General features: G+C 41.7%; 3 protein-coding genes across 8 annotated transcripts in view; 2 read left to right on the top strand and 1 right to left on the bottom strand.

Moving 5' to 3' along the window:
• The first annotated feature begins 10 nt into the window (after positions 1-10).
• On the top strand, positions 11-10,215 carry ddx11 (DEAD/H (Asp-Glu-Ala-Asp/His) box helicase 11). Its single transcript, XM_069163110.1, has 28 exons — positions 11-15; positions 431-573; positions 658-873; positions 986-1,072; positions 1,192-1,328; positions 1,436-1,493; positions 1,607-1,714; positions 4,589-4,676; positions 4,786-4,988; positions 5,184-5,258; positions 5,380-5,457; positions 5,533-5,579; positions 5,660-5,739; positions 5,859-5,900; positions 5,985-6,052; positions 6,145-6,183; positions 6,290-6,428; positions 6,957-7,091; positions 7,176-7,288; positions 7,370-7,442; positions 7,969-8,072; positions 8,163-8,312; positions 8,481-8,549; positions 8,661-8,761; positions 8,862-8,946; positions 9,054-9,129; positions 9,255-9,409; positions 9,510-10,215. The coding sequence occupies exons 2-28, from the start codon at positions 445-447 to the stop codon at positions 9,540-9,542; spliced, it is 2,688 nt and encodes an 895-aa protein (XP_069019211.1). The 5' UTR covers positions 11-15; positions 431-444; the 3' UTR covers positions 9,543-10,215.
• Positions 9,604-18,541, bottom strand: wash1 (WAS protein family homolog 1). 5 transcript variants are annotated; one of them, XM_069163113.1, is made up of 11 exons: positions 18,498-18,541; positions 17,018-17,158; positions 15,228-15,339; positions 14,981-15,127; positions 12,756-12,892; positions 12,520-12,655; positions 12,233-12,425; positions 11,839-12,027; positions 11,308-11,466; positions 10,672-10,743; positions 9,604-10,587 (listed from the first exon to the last, which is right to left on the bottom strand). In XM_069163113.1, exons 1-11 carry the CDS (start codon positions 18,503-18,505, stop codon positions 10,445-10,447), a joined length of 1,437 nt encoding a protein of 478 aa, XP_069019214.1. In that variant the 5' UTR covers positions 18,506-18,541; the 3' UTR covers positions 9,604-10,444. The 5 variants fall into 5 exon arrangements, with proteins under 5 accessions (XP_069019214.1, XP_069019213.1, XP_069019215.1 ...); XM_069163112.1 differs by lacking the exon at positions 18,498-18,541 and adding an exon at positions 17,630-17,738; XM_069163114.1 differs by lacking the exon at positions 18,498-18,541 and adding an exon at positions 17,630-17,738 and having other exon boundaries at positions 10,672-10,740.
• The window catches only part of iqsec3b (IQ motif and Sec7 domain ArfGEF 3b), a 30,243-nt gene continuing 28,598 nt past the window's right edge, over positions 18,422-20,066 (top strand). For both annotated transcript variants that reach the window (XM_069163108.1, XM_069163109.1), the window contains exon 1: positions 18,422-19,134. In XM_069163108.1, coding sequence (XP_069019209.1) covers positions 18,605-19,134 — 530 coding nt within the window. In that variant the 5' untranslated portion in view covers positions 18,422-18,604. The remainder of the gene's footprint in view (positions 19,135-20,066) is intronic.

Genomic DNA, 20,066 nt, shown 5'->3' with positions numbered 1-20,066 from the left:
TACAGGACATCTACGGTAAGTATATAGCGATGATATATGTGAAGATTATGATCGATAATAGGTAAAAGATGTCGTATAATAAAGCGACTAGTTGTAAAGTAGGTAGCTACCTATGACTTTAGCTGGCGTTAAAGTTGATTTTTCCAGACAGCTATACAGTGACAGCCTTCATGTTTTGCCGTCTCACACAAGATGAATCGGACATCTTTTCAGTTCAACGACGATTTTATTAATGTAGTAAAAAAAAAAAAAAAAAGCAAACTGAAACTGTAATTCGTCTGGAAATAGTCGCCTCGCGGTGTGTGTGCTTCAAGTGTTAGACACAACACGGTCACTATCAGGAGTCAATACAGACCAGTCTAAACACACTGTGAGATTCCTCGATATCTGGACTCGTATGTTTGCTCTAACCTTTCTGTTATCTTTCCAGGAGGGTTGACGAGCATGGAAAACGGCAGGACCCAGTTTCCATTCCCGTACCAACCCTATAACATCCAGGAGCAGTTCATGCGATCCCTGTACAACGTACTGGACCAAGGCAAAGTTGGCATCTTTGAGAGTCCCACTGGAACGGTGCGCATTTGTACCATGAGAGAGAAATCAGTGCATATACTTCATGTATAACTTTTTTTTGTTTGTTTGTTTGTTATATTATAGGGTAAGTCACTGAGTCTGATATGTGGAGCACTGAGCTGGCTCACAGATTATGAGGACAGGAAGAGGCAGGAGACAGCTGCTCTGTTGCAGGAAGGAGAAGCAGCTCTTTCCACTTCTGCTACTCAGTCCTCCACTGCTAGCTCCTCGGCCGAGCCGGACTGGATCACCGACTTTGTTCAGAAAAAGGCTGAACGTGATTTGGTGTCAAAGTTGAAGGTGAGCGTGCACAGAGAGGACATTTTCACGTGACCTTGGCATGGATGTCTGGGGATTTTTGTCTCTTCACCCGCTCAGCTTTTGATTATGATCAAATGTTTATTTTTGTCAGGAGGAAGATCTGAAAAGGAAGAAGAGGGAAGAACGATTAGAAATGATAAGAAATAACGTTCAACTAAAGTATGCAATTAAAAGAAAGGTAAGCCATGTTGCACATTTGCATCTTAAAGAACATAGAAGACAGAATTCACTAAAAAAAACTTACAATTACTGTACGTCGCTGAAAACAACTGAATGAAGAACGTTATCTGTCTTTAGAACTGTGAAGAGGACGAGGCATACAAGTTGCTTCAGCTCAGTAAAGAGGAACAGGTTAAGGAACCTGTAGATCAAGAAGACGAGGAGCTTATCCTTGCAGAATATGAGAGTGACGACGAGTCAAAGAGCAAAAGCAGGTGAGGGCGGCCATTAATGGGTGCCCACTGCCTGAAATGTAATCGTCACAATAATAACCTGAAATGGAAAGACAATGACAGCAGAGTTTTTACTCGAATACTCTCAGGTTCCTTGGAGCGGAGGATGACGAAGATGACGAACTAGTTGAAGAACACGTTACAAAGGTGTGTGAGAAATTTTACTTCGTAGCTTTAAGACTGTGTGTCTAACATGTTGTATAATAACGAGTGTCACACGTGACCCTGATGTGAGACGGTGTACATGCTCATGTTTGCAGATTTACTACTGCAGCCGCACTCACTCCCAGCTGGCCCAGTTTGTCCATGAGGTTCAAAAGAGCCCCTTCAGTAAGGACATCAGTCTGGTCACACTGGGCTCAAGGCAGGTATGTGTGTACACACACACACACACACACACACACACACACACACACACACACACACACACACACACACACACACACACACACACACACAGACATATACAAACCCAAAGGCAACCAGTAAAAGGGGTAGTAGTAGATTTGAATATATTTGTTTAAATCATTTGCAAATATCTACATACAGATTTGAATGTAAGGAATACAAGCAGTACAAGAAAATAGTATTTTTGCATGATTGCCTTCATTCAGTTCTTTAAGAGTCAACATGCGGTATGCTGTGTTTTTCTCAAATGCCAGTCAATCCAAAACTTTATTTGTCACTCATGGAGCAGTTCATGGCAAGCGAGGACAGCAACATTCCAGACATCACAGTACAAAAATAGATATAGATAAATGCTCAAAATAGAGATCAATGTGCTTCCCATTCCTCTTATAGACATTATTTAAGAATCTGAGCTTTCTTCTTTTTGTTTTGCAAGCTGGAGTTTTATAGTGTGCTCCTGTAGGCGTCATTACAAACTCGTTATGGAGCACACTTGTTAATTATAGCATACGTTTTACGAAAGGCTTGCTTTTTTTAGGTGATATACACTCTATGTTCTCCTCCCACTCACTGTCCCTTACGCTGCCAGAATGCCTGAGAACTTTCTGTCTACTTCCTTGTAATACGATCTTTCATTCCCCAGAGTAACTGATAGCTTGACTTTCTCTGTCCTGAACTGACATATAACAGTAACACTTGCTGATAAAGCACTCGATCAAAAACTTAAATGTTTTTCTGAGTACTAATTATCAAGATATGCCAAAAATGATTGGGTTGTAAAACAGGTTATAGATTCAATTAGATCCTATATGATATATGAAACATTTGCAGTATTGTCTTTGCTACAAGCACCTAGAATGATCCCAAGAGGTTCCCAAATTGTTCAGACCATGTGCCACTATGTACCAGACCAGATTTCCTAAGTACCGCTGTCAGCTGCAGATGCCACCATTTTTTTTCCATAAAATATAATTCAATAATTTAACCATGCCACAACCACAGAAAAGTCCACTGTTTCAAAATCAAAGACTACATATAAAGGAAGTTCTTAACACTAATTTAAGTTTTTAATAGTCCTTTTATTTAATAGTAGTTTATTTTTGGTGAATTTAACTTTTAAATGGCAAGGTAGAAGACATTCTGTGATGTATTTGAAGGGGAAAAAAAGTTAACCCCTGAGGTCCAATGACACATTAATGGGTCTAATAAATATATCTTAATCAGGTCAAATCTTCTGTGTAGCTAATAACATATTTTTCTTTGTTTATTTAGGATTGCTTCAACAATGACAATCCTGTCAATGTGTAATGATCATTTAACTACAGCAACTATACATTAGAGGGGTCATGTGTTATATGTAGTTACTCTACTGGAACAAATCTGTACCTATGCACAATAATGTCACTGATGCAAATATCCTACTGTGAGACAGTGAAATAGAAAAATGCATATTTAAAGTGATTTAGAAATACTGCGACAGTTATGATGGAGCTCTATATACTCAGCCTCAACCGGAGGACAAATGCTGTGTCACAATAATTTACCTGTAGTTCCTAAAATGTGAGACAGCTCAACTATCTGAGGTGAACAAAAGTGAGCTACACATTGTCATTTGCTGTTGGATCCTTAAAGATTCTGTCTCTGTGTCTGGGATAATTTATTATAAAGAATTAATAAAGTTACTGCTGTTTTAGCATGTGTGTAAATGCGCACAGGGCTTGGTGTTGAGCAACTCAGAGTAATTTTGACTTTTCTCTGTCAGTTCAGAAAAGTCAAATTTATGGATCCTTTTGCTTTGAAGCTTCAGGTACTTAATACACTCAGAGGAAAGACTCCACAAACAGCTGGAAAAAACAAACTGAACTTCAGCTTCTGTTAACATTTTGTCTAAATCTGGATTATATTCAGTATTAGTGATTCAAACCTGTGACATTTTTCTTTATTGCAGTAAAGTTGTGTTTTCACTGAAATTTCACTTTAGAAGAGATGTGAAATAGTAGAGCAACATTTAGTCATTTTGGAGACGTTTGTGTGTGCGCCTCCATGAAGGCATGCTAACTATGACTTTAACGCGCCCTGTGATGTTTGTGCACTCGTATTCGTGCTAAAATATGGGAAAAGCCTGATGCTCAGGGTACCAAAAATATCCTGTTTGACATTTTCATAATTGTTCTTTTTCTCCTAAAGAAGGCGCTTTGAGGCTTCCTATTATTTGGTGTGATTAGTTCAGGCAGCGTGAGAGACTGAAACAAATGTCTCGCCAAAAAGCGTGGTGGTTGGCGACTCTGCCCGCATTTACAAAACAATCACTGAAGGGAAATTTCTGTCACAAAACTACAGTGTTACTTATCCTTGCACATTTTTAAGTGGGAAATCCAGGATCTTTTTCAGTGGGTATGTGGCCTGCACCTGCATATGGACGACACCACTGGTTTAAGAAAATGAAGCTTGTGCAACAGCTACAAGACAGATTTATTCCATGTCCTCAGCCACAGACACTTTGAATGGTCTGGAACAGTCTAGCCATGTGGAAGCACGTTATTTCAATTAACAGACATTACATACGTATGGCAGGTATACCTTTGCTGTTTTTTGTTTTTGTTTTTTTTAAGTGTAATCTCAAAGATGTCATTATATGGCTACAGATTTGAATTAAAACCATGAACTACAGTGTGTTCAAATACAGTAAATTAGATCTACATTCATTTGCTTTCCACATTCAGAAACATACTTGGTATAGCAGAGGAATGAGTTTTTTTGTGTGTTCAATAGGTAAAACATTATTGTTGACTGTGATGTCTGACACTGTTGTCATAAAAGTCTGTACTTGGCAGAACTTGTGCATTAATGAAGAGGTGCGACGCCTGGGCAGCATCCAGCACATTAATGACCGCTGCCTGGAGATGCAGAAAAACAAGCACGGTGAGGGACATTTAGCCTCATAAATATTTACAGAAATAGATTCTAACTTTTGGAGATCTAAAGCGATTTTCTCGTGATAGCAGCTTTTATCTGTTCTTCCATTTTGTAGATAAGCAGCATCAGGAAGAGGGCGTAAAACGTAAACGAGGCCCAGCAAAGACTGTGTGTCCCTATAATAAAGCCTCAGCACTGCAGCAGATGAGGAATGAAGTCCTGGGGACTGTCCATGACATAGAGCAGCTGCTGAAGCTGGGCAAGGAAGCACATTCGTGCCCTTACTATGCCACACGCCTCGCTGTTCCCCCCGCGCAGGTAACCCAGTCTCCTTTGTACTCCATTCATTTAGCCCCATGTGTCATTGCATCTATAAATGTTTTTCAAATGTTCTGAAGGTTGATCTGTGGGGGGGAGAAAAAAAAAATCCTCTTTCTTAGAATATTTATTTCCTTCCAGTATATTTAAGTTTGACTGTTACCTGTACGGTCTGTGTTGTTTGGGTTGATGTAGCTGGTGGTGTTGCCATATCAGATGGTGCTTCATGAAGCTACAAGAAAGGCAGCAGGAGTCCAGCTGAAAGGACAGGTGCAATTACATGTTATTTTTTAACATCACAAATTTGTCTGCTCAGCAATTTAAACTTTTGTTGTGAAAATAAAAAAAAAGTGTTGGAAACACACCAGTAATGTTAAATTTGTTTTTACAGGTGGTGATCATAGACGAAGCTCACAATCTTAGTGACACCCTCTCCTGTATACACAGCACAGAGCTCACTGGAGGACAGGTAAACACTTACATTATATTATATTGTTATTTATGAGTGTTTCCTGTGTTATTCTAAAATGTGAATTCTCTGCAGCTTTGCTGCGCTCAATCCCAGCTCACCCAGTACTCTGACCGCTACAAGTGAGTCTCCCACAATGCACTTATTCACAGTTTAAAATGTTGACTTACCTTCATAGTTCATAATATGTTTCCAACATCAGGAGCAGACTGAAGGCAAAGAACCTGATGTACATCAAACAGATTCTGTTTGTGATTGAGGGTCTTGTTCGGGTGCTCGGAGGTGAGTGTCTTCGATTGTTGATTATTGCCAATGTGCAACAAGTTTAGCAATACTGGACAGTGTCATCAGCTGTTGTGACATTTCTGATGTTGGTATTTGCTCACTGTTTTACCCTGCAGGTAAGGTGGGACAGAATCCACAGAGCCAGACTACACAAGCAGGTCAGTCAATAATAAATGCACACAAACACACTAATAAACATCAAAGCAGAAATATTTAACAGCTCTATTTTTTTCTTCTTCTAGGAACAGATATGCTCACCATTAACAATTTCCTCTTCAAGGCTCAGATCGACAATATCAACTTGTTTAAGGTAGTTTGTGTTACAATTAGGTTAAAAAATATGCACGTAATATATAAACTACAAACTCTCATGGTTCAGTGTGATTGTCATTCTCACTTTAGTTACAAAGATACTTTGAGAAGAGCATGATCAGCAGGAAGGTAGGTGTTTAAGATGTATGCCTGATTTATACCATACAGATCTTTTTTTTAAAAATTATTTCTACTGCAAAATGAAACGTAATCCATCGATGTCTTCACTCTGCAGCTGGGTGGCTTTGTGGAGACGTACGCAGGCTCAGGTGTGACTCTGCACACCCCGAGCAGCTCCAACAAGGAGAACCGACGCACCGAGGGCTTAAACCGCTACCTGCAGACCCTACAGAGCAACCAGAGCTCTGCTGCAGGTCAGATGTCCCTTTGTTTCTGCCACCCACAGAAAGCATATTTTGGTGAATGACATCCTCGTTGCAGATGCACGGAAACAAACTGAAATCATATTCAGTAAAGAGAACAACTCAGCATACATACATAAGTAAAACCAAGAGTTATCCCAGTACATCATAAAATGCGCTGCAACTTTGCCTGACATCTTTGGACTAAGTACAATTGGAGACAACACAAGCAAGTTAACCTTATCAAAATCTACAGTCCCACGTGTGCTTGTCTATCAAATGTACAATCCAAGGATAATAAAGCATGTTTGTTTTTATCAAGCTGAAAAGTTTGCCTTTTTCTAAAAAGACAATATTTAGTAAATGTCCAGCTGCAGTGTTCTTTGTTACATTGTACTTGAGCTGCATGTGCATACTTTATTGTTTATTTTCAATCGCATCTCTCACATCCAGCCATGAGTCACACTTTGGCATTAACCTAATCATCAGACAGCAGACAATGTACTATTTCTTTTCTCTGGTCCGCTCCCCTGTGTGCAGTTCCTTCAGCAGACCAGCAGGAGCCTGTCGAGGCACACAGAGTGCTCTCCGCTTCTCCCATGATGCAGGTGGAGGCTTTCTTCATGGCTCTCACCAACAGCAACGCTGATGGTAGAGTTGTGGTGCACAGACAAGGTACCGTTTCAAACCACAACTCACAAATAAAGGAAAATAATGAAGTATAAAGAGTGTAAAACACCCCATTTCTTTATTGTTCAGGCACTTTGTCACAGAGCAGTGTCAAGTTCCTGTTGCTGAATCCAGCAGTCCACTTCGCGCAGGTGTTGAAGGAGTGCAGAGCAGTCGTCATTGCAGGAGGAACCATGCAGCCTGTGAGTTACGTCAAACTTACCGAAAATACACCGAGCTGTTGCTGTGTAAGTTTTTATCATATTAAAAGGTGTTACATGTAGGTTTCAGACTTCAAACAAGAGCTGCTGTTTTCTGCCGGAGTGACAGAGGAGCGCATCACTGAGTTTTCCTGTGGTGAGTGGCCGATTTTATACACCTTTTGTGTTTTTCTAATCCACTGTCACTTAGTGATGTGTTATCTATATTTCTGCTTGTGGGAATTTCTGATTCATGCTTGACTCAAGTAATGATAGATTTTGAGTGTGACTACTCACTCTCTCATGCAGATTGATTAGACACAGGAATCATGTCCTGAACTCTTACCAGGTACAAGTGAAAGCTGACCAATATGATGATTAAAAATTGTTACAGCTAAAGTCCTACATACAAAACTAAAAGTCCTACATATAAAACACAGTGCTATTGCCGTTCTCTGAGACTAACAAGAACTGCTTGACATTTGAGCATAACTCAGATGATCTCAGCTCACTATTCAAACACAAGACAGTTATAGCTGTGTTGCAGACAGACACGGTTTTGTGTAATATTGTTTGGTCTTAATGTTCTTATTTGATCAAATGAAATAATTGAAATATTTGTGTTGTTGTATTTAAGATAATGAATTAATTACCTTCGATGTTGCCTGGTAACGTGTCTGTAGGCCATGTAATTCCTCCTGAGAACGTTCTTCCGCTCGTCTTGTGTTGCGGCCCCTCTGGTCAGGAGCTGGATTTTACTTTCCAAAACAGAGACTCTCCTCGCATGGTAATAGCAAATACACACATGTAATTTCGTTGACTGCAGCTGAATTGTTTGCCCAAACTTAAATGCATATTTGTCTCTGTTTGTTTACAGATGGATGAGACGGGGCGAATTCTATCCAACATTTGTAACGTGGTTCCTGGCGGGGTTGTGTGCTTCTTTCCTTCTTACGAATACTCGAGGCAGATCATTTCTCACTGGGAGGCCAGCGGTGCTCTTACCCGATTGGCTAATAAGAAGAAGGTACGTCACCCACGTCTTATTAAATGAGAAAAAATTTAAATGGTTGTCTCTTTTAAAAATTTGACCGTAGAAAGTCATATTTCTACCTTAAGTCAAGCGTGGTGTCGTGTTTGAGAAAATCAGCGTTTTCCCTACAATATTCAAAAACGATCGCAAACACCTCCTCAGATCTTCCAGGAGCCAAAGAAGGCCAACCAGGTAGAGCAGGTGCTGAGTGAGTTTTCCCGCTGTATCCAGGTAAAACTGGCACTGCTGACACATCAGATCTTATAACTGGACATTTATGACGTAGTCATTGGCGTTGGGTTTTTATCACTGATAGGCGCTGGTTGTCTCTTTTCCTTTCAGAGGTGTGCTCTGGACAGCGGCGGACTCACAGGAGCGTTATTGTTCTCTGTGGTTGGAGGAAAGATGAGTGAGGGGATCAATTTCTCTGATGACTTGGGCAGGTTTGTGTAATTCAAGAGCACATCAGCAACCAGCAGTTGTACACTGCTAAAAGAAATTAACACTAAAAGTTACCGTCTGTATTTATGCATGTGATAACAGGTGTGTAGTGATGGTGGGAATGCCGTATCCCAATATCAAATCCCCAGAGCTGCAGGAAAAGATGTCTTATCTGGACAAACACCTGGTCAGACTCTTTCCTTTACTGTGATGTCACAAATATAGGAAGACAAATCCTGGAAATGTAAGAGTAAGATGCATCTCATCGTCAAATCTCACCTTTTTCTGTTTTAGCCTCACAGTCAAGGGAGGAGACCTGGACAAGCACTGATAGAAAACCTCTGCATGAAGGCTGTCAATCAGTCTATCGGTAATGATAATGATGCAAAATTCATGACAGCAGATACAATAAAAAAATAATTCGCAATAATTCATTTGAAGGTGGTGAGATAATATAATAATTACTAATATTTAAGTGACTTTCTCTGCCTAAAGGAAGAGCTATCCGTCACCGTGGCGACTATTCCTCCATCGTGCTGTGTGACAGACGTTACTCTCGATCTGCCACGCTCTCTAAACTTCCCACATGGATCAAAGATCGCACTAGCACACACACAACTTTTGGCCCTGCTTTTGGTGCCCTACGGAAGGTGAGACAAAAGTACAATTATGTATCCACACTCGAAACACTGCATCATGTCAAACACTTCAAATGTATTCAAATTTTGTCTGTATATTCTTCTTTCCTAGTTCTTCCTGCAGAAGAAGCAGAAGCACATGTAGTTTCTCTCCAAAAAGGCTCAACATTAAACCTAAAAGTCCAATGAGACTCGAGTAAGGAGGATTTTGGGGAAATTGAAGTGCAACAGCATAGAGATTTAATGTGTTCTAATAAAAAGAAAAAATACTGCAAAATATGTAAAACGTTCACAATCACAGCCCTTTTTTGCTGCATTATGTTTACATTCTTGAACTTTTTGCACCCTAGTGATTTCAACTATCAACCAGGAAGGCTATTATAGTTGCCTTATTTACCATTTTGCCTTCTTTCTATATCCTGTTTTGGCCTTGTGACATATCAGATGAATTAAAGAATAAGTAATCCAAGTATTCGATGGCACATTGCAGACAAAGGCTACAGGGACATTTATCAGTTTTACCAGTCTGGATGTTAAAGAAAATAGGTTGTCATCATTTATAAAAATTCAGTATGTTTGAAATGCATTACTGAAACAGCAACAACACAGATCTCGGGCACAGCGCTGGCCGATTTACGGTTTAGATTGAATTCTTTAAATATTTAAAACTTAAGAGTGTTATGTAATGCAAAGCTTGCTTGCGGATTAGTTCCATCTCAATGAGTGTTCTAATAATATTTTGTATCTAATAATATGCTTGTTTAATTTCATGAAAACATTTTCACGAAAAATACGATATTAAAATGTTTTTTTTATCACTTGCATGTCGGTGATGTTTTGTTTAGCTGTCCAGACAAACTACTGCACATTTCTAGTGACATTTTGAGGCCGGTTTCTACCCTTTTTATACTTAAAGATTCCATTTGCAGAGATTTTATCACTTGTTATAGGATTTTTTTTTTTAAAGTCATCAGAAGTACACAAAATTATCAAAGGCTATCGAGTACTTTCATTATCAGTGCCACAAAGTGTTCATTGTCTGTCACGTTATGCTTCCCAGTCGTCATCATCTGTTGCTGACTGTGGGGCAGGAAGTGGCGGGATGACATCTGACATCCTGGCGAATGCGCCACCAGTACCAGTTGGAGCATCACTCGACTCCCCACCTGCTGGACCCTTTCCAGATATGCCTTGATAGAGGACAGAGGATATTATGCAAATACAATCACTAATATCCTTAGTCTTAAACTCATTTGACACAAGAGATTTCTCACCTTTTCTTCGCATGGCGAGTTTATTGAAGAGATCCGACATAAAGTCTCCGCCACTAGATGCCACTCCGACTGCTGAGAAACAAAGACAGAGAGTTACTAAATAATCATGCAATCAGTATTTTTTTTTTTAAATTTGGAACTGGAGCACTGAATGGTTTCACTCATTCCCCAGTGCTGCACTTCAAAGTGGAGCACATAATTACAACAAGACTTTTTTTTTTTTTTTTTTTTATCTAGTTATTGGTTCAAAGCAGCTTTCTTCAAAAAGAAAATGTTAGGTTGTGACCTGGCCAGCCAACCAGAAATGAGGGCAAAGATACGCCGTCTAATATTGGGTCAGCCAATTTAAAAAAAAAAAAAAAAACCAACTGTAACCAAGTCAACCTTTTAATGAGGTTGGAATATAGCAAAGGTCACAAAGCCTTGGATTGTGATAATAAGCCTGAGACGAATGCAAACCCTCTCATCCTAACATGCAGTTTGGCACAAGGTAAAAAACCCATGGCTGAACGCGATCAAGGGATTGGTCACGCTCTGCTTTGATTGCATGACTGTCTTGTCATGGTTAAAGCTGCGTTGTTTAGCCGTTACTAAAACACAGAACACAGCTGCATCCCCACTCGAACAATCCGACACCTTGCTCTTGCTCCTTTTGTTTCTTCTTCTCCATCTTGCGTTCTTTGATGTTGCGTAACTTGGCTTTGCCGATCCCGCCCGCGTTGCGGATTGACTCCAGCAGGCTGGCACGGCTGTCTGACGGCTGGACCACCTCGCTGGGAGCACCGGACACAGGGCCTGCAGTAGAAGGAGTCAGTCAGTCAGTGTAGTTTGGGTTCACGGTCATTCGTGTCAATCAGGTCCATCTAATTCAGAGATTCAGCGTGTAGGATTTGGAAGAATCTATTGACAGAAATCTTGTGTTTTCGTGGCTGTAGAATGAGTCCTTAATATCTATACAGAGAGCAGGTCCTAGTCCAGGCTGCCATGTTTTTATAATGGCAGTGCCATGATAGAACAATCCAAGCCAAACATGAGAGCTTTTGCGTTTTTTATGAGTTTAAAAGAGTAAATAGTGTAAGTGTAAGTGAGGAGCAGGTCTTTAATATTCCTCCATGTCAGTAATGTGTAGCCTGTGCAAGATTCCTGAATTGTGTCGATGTAACAAACCTGAACTTGGCGCGTGAGAGACCTCTGTAGAGCTCACTGCGGGAGGAGGAGGTGGTGGTGGAGGCGGAGGAGGGGGAGCGCCAATAGGAGTAGCAGGAGCGAGGGCAGGCTCGGGGGGAGGAGGCGGAGGTGGAGGAGGAGGTGGAGCATTAGGTTGAAGTGGAGTCCCTAAAAACAGATGAAAAGTCTCTAACAACAACAATAACAAACACATTAGTGAAAATAGTGTGTGTATATTTATTCGGCATCTTTCAAGATCAAAAGACAAAGGCAAGAAAAGGCATAAAATATGGAGACAGAATATAAAAGTAATGATTCAAATGGAGATAGAAATAAAAAAAAAAAACCGGATCAAAGGCACATCTAAACAGGTGTTTACGGTGTAGTTGTGCACCTGATGCGTTGCTCTCCTCAGAGAAGGAAGGCAGCTCAGGGATGTGTGTAGATCCTGACGGGGCGAATCCCGGGCCGAGGTCCGCGCTGTATGACAGGTCGTCTGCGATACCCGGCAGGTCAGGCAGGTAGGACGGCACGTCGATCTCGGGCACCTGACCCAGGTCTGGCACGTAGAAATAACTCTCTGCTGTCTGTTAAAGAGAAAAAGTGTTTAGGATTAACCATTAAATGTGATATTGCCAGTATTTAAAAAGTCACATTAAGTGTGTTTGAGTTGGAAGGTACCTGTCTCTCCAGCTGCTCTCTCTTAGTGATGGACAAAGGAGCATCGAACGGTTTCTCTTCTTTTTCAGTCTCTAGTGTTGTGTGTGTTTTTGTCACTGCTCCCGCCAGAGGATCAAGGAACACATACTTCTTATATCTTTTAAGAACAAATGAAATGTAATGAGGAAAGATTTGAATGTCGTTAAGTGTTTACGTTAAGCATCCGTGTCTGTTTGTTTGTGTGTTTGCGGACTCACAGATTCTCTGTAGTGTTGAAAAGCAGCAGAGAGCTGACAGATGAGATGTTCCGCGGCAGACTGCCCAATCCTTCTTCTGTCTCATCCTCGGACCTCTTCTTATTGTTCACACACACTGGGAAATACATTAACTTCTCCTGAAAGAAAGAAACCCAGGCACAGAGTGAGAGGCAGATCTGTAAAAAGTCAATATGGAATAACGCAAATCACAAATGCCACCAAAGTGCTGTGGCGAGCTGATGCAAACACTGTAATATTGAATTATATGGTCAGCGACATCGCTTCTGGGAGATATTGAATGATGCATTTATTTACCAGAGAAAATTGCCGGCAGTGTTTCCTTTTTTTTTTCTCCCACTTCACACAGACACGCAGCAGAAAATATGTGATAGTGAAGGAAAAACCGTGGCTTGCTATAAATAATGCAGGAGATTGTGCTGAGAGACAGAGACACACACACACACACACACACACATCCATTATCTATACCCGTTTTATCCCGAACAGGGTCGGGGGGGGCGAAGGCAGGGTTCACCCTGGACAGGTCGCCAGTCCATCACAGGGCCAACACAGAGACAGACGGAAACAAGGACCATTCACGCTCTCATTCACACCTAAGAACAATTTGTAGAATCACCAATTAACCTGACAAGCAGGTCCTTGGACGGTGGGAGGAAGCCAGAGTACCCGGAGAGAACCCACGCAGGCACAGGGAGAACATGCAAACTCCACACAGAAAGGCCTGGGATCGAACTCAGAACCTTTTCACTGTGGGGCGACTGCTAACCACTGCAGTCTATTTTCACTGTCCAGTGACATACATACACACAGCTTCTGATGTTCTACATACTGCACGTACAGTCTAATAAATTCAACTGTGAATTTGATGCATAGTCAAATCTGCATCTATCGACATGTCTTTTTTTTTTTACTTTCCTATGCGAGTATGATTTTTTTTTTAAGCTGACGTGCTCTCTGCTTTGCAATATCTTTTAACCTGTAAATGAACCTGCTCTGGCCTGAAAATGTTTACTTAGCAAAAACAGGAAATATGTCAGAACAGTGCATAGTAAAAACACATTTTTTTTATATAGGAATTTTTATTATTGTAAAGAGTTTATTATATACAGACCAAGTCAAATAATTATCTGTAATACTTCTTGAAGTAGTCAGCCTGAGATTTCAATAGGGATGCTTTCGTAGCTATCATGAAATTTGACCAGGCCTGCCTGCCTCTCAAAGCATGTGTGTGAATTCTGTGCAGTTTAAGATAAATCTTTGCTTAAAAGAATAAAAAGAGTCATCATCCATGCTGTGCTGCTGATCCAGAACTGGATCATCACACCTCATCCCACCCTTCCCGGTGAATCCTGAGGTGATGCCAGGACAGGATACATATTACATCTCCAGTGTGGCATCGAGGAGATACCAGATAGTCCCATTACCTCAACTGGCTTCTTGCCAATGTGAGGCAGAGCACTTCCAGCTCCTTGGATATCTAAGCTCTTCACTCAGACTCTAAAGGCAAACCCTTGCAAGGCAAGTTAACATGGGCTTCCTGTCCCAATGATTTTCTTCTTTCAGTCATTACTTAGAGCTTTGGATTTCTGGTGAGGGTTTGGATGTATATTGAGTGCTTTGCCTTCAGGCTCAGCTAATACCCACAACACCTTGGATGCCACAGTGACAGTAGATGTTGGAAACAATGAGGTGGTTCCCATCAGTACAGATAAGGGGACTGGAGAATAAATCATCAAGGTGCCACGCTACTCATCCTCCCTAGGGAATCATATGTCACAGTGCCGGATAGTAATAAATAGTTGAACAGCTCACAACGGCATAAATGCTGGTGGGGTCATGAGAGTCTGTCTCATACTGTCTGCATAAATATGAGAAGTAAAGATTTCATTCCGAAGCGCTTCTGTCCTCATGTGACCACAACAAGAGCTGCATAAAAAAAACACCAGCAGCAAGATAAATGTCATGTAAATGGAATTAATGGTGTCTGTAGTTATCCTGGTTTTATACCTGCAGTTTTAGTTTTAGTCAGCACACAATCCCCTGCTTTATATCAGCTCTAGTACTTCGGCTAATGAGCTTCAAGACATTAGTTGTAGGGCACTTTGTGAAACTGGCTTTTAACATGTCACATTGTTTATTGTTTCATATCTGGAGACATTGCATGACGCAAGTCATTGCTCAGCATTTTAATGTGTTTATCTCACCTGTAAGGCCTTCTCATCAAACGGTCGCAGTTTATTCTGTATCCTGTGTCGGGGGCGGGTTTGTGAAGATGGGTCTGCAGCCCCAGTGAAAATCGAGGAGTAGTCCCGAAGACGATCTGGGGCTGGGTACTTGGCACTAGAGAAAACCTATGAACATACACAAAATGTTTTCACCTTATTTTGTCTATTTTACTTATCAGACATAAAACATTGAAATCTGCCTTCCAAAATAAAGGCGCTGTGTTACCTTGGTGGCCTTCTTACTGCCTTTAATCTTGTCAACACGGGCCTGAGCTAATCTGATCCGGTCAGTGACACTCTGCAGCTGATGGCGGTTCTTCTCGACACTCTCAGAGACCCTAGAAGCAACACCAACATGAATATAGGCATACACACATACACAGATGAATAAGTCTGGGATAAAGAACAATCCAATATGGAGGAGCAAATTGAGAAACCCTATGCACCGTGTAATTGTAGATTTGTGCATTTAATATATGATGTCCAAGTATTACACAGCTGTTTTGGCAGCAGCATTCTAACAATAATTAATTATCAATCATCCAATACTAACACATTATGTTTCCAAAGGTAATTTTGACAAAACTGCTGTCCATAAATGTCACTGTTTCCAAGCAGTTACACGAAACTTCCGTGTTTTTTCTTTCAGTAGGAAAAATACAAACGATCAGTTTCCTATATACAAAAGTATAAAGTGCAACAAAACAACAAAACCAGAACAGTACAATACATACAAAAATGTACAGTGCAAAGCGAACAATTGAGATAAAAGAACAAATCTGCGCACCAGAAAGCAAAAAAACCAACAACAAAAATAAAAAATAAAGAGCACAAAATAAATCCAGTTGCATTCAGACACTTTAAATGGATGTTCTTCCATGTTCAGGGTGTCTAACAGAACCATCTCTCCTAAAACAGCTGTTGTTTGTTAACTGTGATCCATTAAATATGACAACGTTTTTTTGCACCATGACAGCATCCTTGCAACAGATGCTGAGACATCAGCAACAAATCAGTTTGGTGGATTATTAATACCTTTTTGATTGCTGCTGTTGTGATCAAAAAGTTTTTGCTAACTGGCCTTATTTGACTAAGCTAATGCAAACAATACAAGTGAACAACCCACAACCTTGTAGTAAAAACAATACCCTTTCTCTATTGTTTTAAAACATTTCCTGTTTTGGATATTTGATAAGTGAAAATTTAATGAGAAGACTTGAAAACGAACTGGAAATGCCCAGTGACAGACTTGAGACCTGCTCAATATGTCTCACAATCTCAATGTGGGAGTCACCAGAGGCCCAACAATACAACAATATTTACATGTTCCACATTTTGCGATAAGTTGAGCTTTGTGATAACATACATTGCAATATATTGCAATTTATTACCTTTTTTCAACTGCAAATGATGTTCCCCTTTGTCTATATCTGCTCTGTCAAGCAGACAGACTGACAAACACGATCATAAAAACCTGCCACAAATGTTGCATGCACCTCGATAAATTTGTTTAAATAGTAAAAAAAACATCATTGCTTGGAGCCCGTGTATCGAATGTTGCTTTACAAAATATCACGGCACTCTGCTGTATTGCATGTTTCCTCCATACCTATGCCACACTGCCTCCCTGAACAGGCTATACAGTAAAGAGAATAGGAAGATTAAAAAAAGATTTGTTAAAACAGCTATGCTTCTACTATTAATTTTATTATTACCGTACAGATCAATATGTTTGCACTTGCCAAAAGGTAAAAAAATAAACACAAATGTTGTATCTATCAAAAGTTACCAGAGCCCAAAATGAATCACTTTACAATCTAAATCCAAACTTTGAGAAACCAGACTATCGATTGATATTTTCTTGTATGAAACTTTTTTTTTTAAGCAAATCCACCAGTGGCAAACTCTGCACAAGTGTTCCAGGAGCAAAAGTTATCTTTGTAGCTTCAGAGTGAGTGAGTGAGTGTGTGTGTGTGTGTGTGTGTGTGTGTGTGTGTGTGTGTGCGCTTCACTTGCCTTCTGAAAATGTCTGTAGAAATGGTCTCCAAGTACAGTAACGCATCTGCTATCTGATGAACAGCCTCCTCTCTCCTCAGGTCTGGCTGGATGAGAGGCACCGAGTACACCTGGCCCTCCAGGCAGTGTTTCTGGGTCATCCTGCAAAACAGCAGCACAACAACGCTTGAATCGAGACCGAAGCTGGATGTCGCAAAGACCAACTCTGATCTTGATCTTCAACGTGGGTCAGTGCGCGTCGCATAACAATATCAACTCAAGAAATCAAACCGATCTGACGTTTTTAATGCGACATGCTGACGCTCTCGACCTCGTCTGACTCTCACGTGACGCCGCTGGAACATGCATACCTTATAACTGTGATGCAAAGTGAAGTCTTTTCGGTTTCACTGTGTGAATCAGCTGAAGTTGAACCCCGTCCTTGTAATTTGCTCAAATTAACAGTTTACGGCAGATAAACCCACACTCGAGCTATTTACCAGTAACACAAACAAAACGCAATAACTCCCCGTTGAAATAAAAAAAAAGCCTGATTTTGCTTACACAGAGAATATCCGTGAGCAGAAAACATACCCGTTTTATGACATGTTATTCTGGAAATGACAGTCTTACCTGACCATGAGTGTTGTTTACTTGTAAACCGTCATTCAAAGATATATCAAAAAGGAAGAGGTCCGCCTGGTGACCGCTACACAGCTAATTGTTTAGCAAAACAAAACTTCCGCCGTACTTCCGCATCCATGTGGCACGTGACCGTAAAGAAACGACAGTGTTGCCTTCAAGTTATTTCGGAAATGTCTGCTCTCTGCCTGAACGCGCCTTGAACCGGAATGACTGAAGTGTTAGTTAACGTTAGTTGTAAGGATCGGGAAAACAACCTTAAAACCAAATCGTACCACAATAATACATGTGTTCGTTGGGTATCTTATTTTATTCGACTGCGTATGTGTCTACAATGAAATTGTAGCCTAGACGTAATTTGTCAGTTACCGCCGATAACAACTGAGTAGCTCCATCTGATTCGCGTGATAGGCCTATTAGTCTATTGGTAGCCTATTTTCAATGAAGGGCTACATGTAGCTTAGCTAATATTGCAATATTTGTAGGCCTATAAGTGGTAACACAGTCACATAAGATGATTCAGATACTGAGCAACTCAAACTACACAGCAACAACTCCTTGAAGGCTATCTATAGGGTGCGTGCTTGCTCTGTCCTTTTCTCGTGTCTGTGCGTAATGACGCATCCGTCCTGCAGCGCCTCCCCTCCCTTCCCTCCCATCCTCCCTCCTGTCACATCTGGATCTGGCTCCTCTCATCAGCACCACTCAGCGCAGTGGGAGGGAGAGAGAGAGAGAGAGAGAGAGAAAGTGAGGGAGGGAGGGAGGGAGGGAAACGACCGGAGAAGTAGAGAGCTCGGTCGGTGCAGCCTCATCCACAACCGAGCAGTATCAAGGAGAGGAGAGCGGAAGGACATCCCACCTTCTCATCCGCACGGATATTTTGCATCTCTTGTGTCCTCCATCCGTCAGTCCAGCTTCTTTTTTTTTCTCTCTCTTTTTCTTCCCTCTTCTTGCCTTGGGTAGCCTATGATGAGCGCCAGCCTGCTAGAAAACCCGGTGCAGGCGATTCTGTACCTGCGGGAGCTCACCACCATCGTCCAGAACCAGCAGAGTCTCATCCAGACCCAGCGCTCACGGATAGAGGAGCTGGACCGGCGGGTGGACGAGCTCATCGGCGAGAACAGGCACTTGCAGGACGTCAGGGTACAACAGCAGCTTCCCTACCTTCACCACCTTCACCATCATCCTCACCCTCACCCCGACCCCAGCTGCCTGCATCATCACCACCACCCGCAGGACCCCCAGCACAGTGGGGGGTCTCCGACAGACCATGCGGCTGCACCAGCACAGGTCGAGGTAGCTCCGGGGGTCGTCCAGCCCTCGCCTCCCCCAGCTATGGACCCGGGGGACATGCAGCTGGTCCCAGCGGACCCGTCCACGATTTCCCCGGTTGAAAGTGAGTCAGAAAACGGTGGAAGTTGCGCCAGCTGCCGCTCTTTGGTTCCGATGACCCCAACAACCCTTTGCCGATCCCTGGCCCTCGCGAGGAAATCCGAGTGAGTAGTTTATGGCCTATGATTGTTTGAATGTTTGTGACCTAAAATAGTACAATGGGGAATATATATAGTCGTTTTTAAGAAGTACTATTTATACATTTTTAAAACCTCTTGTGGCCCCGAATTTTTCTGCAGTATCAACCAATAGGCTAAATAAATTACCTTCCTTGGACAGTCCGGTTTGAACCCTTCATAATATTTATGCAGCATCCATCTTCAACTGTGTAATTAGAAGCGAGCACGAGCGCGTGTGTGTCCCGCAGATTGAGAGGCGTTTAATTAATGAAGAAAGCCACTGCAAATTTCCAATTTTCAGCAGTGTGTGTCGGCTAAGGACTGTCAGAAGAGGAAGAGGTGGATTATTTAAATGAGAAACTGGATCACGATCACTGAATCATTACATAACAAACAGCTGGAGGCCTATACATGTGTGTGCGTGCGTGCACGCGCGCGTGTGTATATGTGTGTGCAAGAAACATCCTCAGCACAGCGGCCAGTGTCAGTTCAAGACAAGAGCAGTCTCACGTGTAAAAATGAGACACCTCGAGTAGTCGCTGTCCACGGTACTGCTGGTTTCTTTATTAATTACTGCACGGGATCTGGGAACTCTCACGGGATCTCCAGGCCTCTGATGTTCCTGTGCTAGATGAGACACACGTGCACACGGCCATACCCAAAGACACACACACACACACACACACACACACACACACACACACACACACACACACACACACACCACCCCCTCCTGCTGCTTGGCACCAGTGCTTCATAGCACACCAGCACATCACCTAATGAGAGAAAACCCATGTTTCTCTCTTTTTCTGTGTGTGTTCTGTTCATAAATTGTATCCCAGCAGGAGCCCTGATTGGTCTCTCTGGGACTCCACCCCCACCGAGGGTACCAGCACAGAATAAAGAGGAGTGGAGAG

The sequence above is a fragment of the Embiotoca jacksoni genome, unplaced genomic scaffold, assembly GCF_022577435.1.
Source record: "Embiotoca jacksoni isolate LCO1_2020_lvr unplaced genomic scaffold, fEmbJac1.0.p SCAF_3, whole genome shotgun sequence".
Classification (NCBI taxonomy): Eukaryota; Metazoa; Chordata; class Actinopteri; family Embiotocidae; genus Embiotoca; species Embiotoca jacksoni.
The sequence above is the reverse complement of the archived record's forward strand: the minus strand, read 5'-3'. Positions and strand labels throughout refer to the sequence as shown.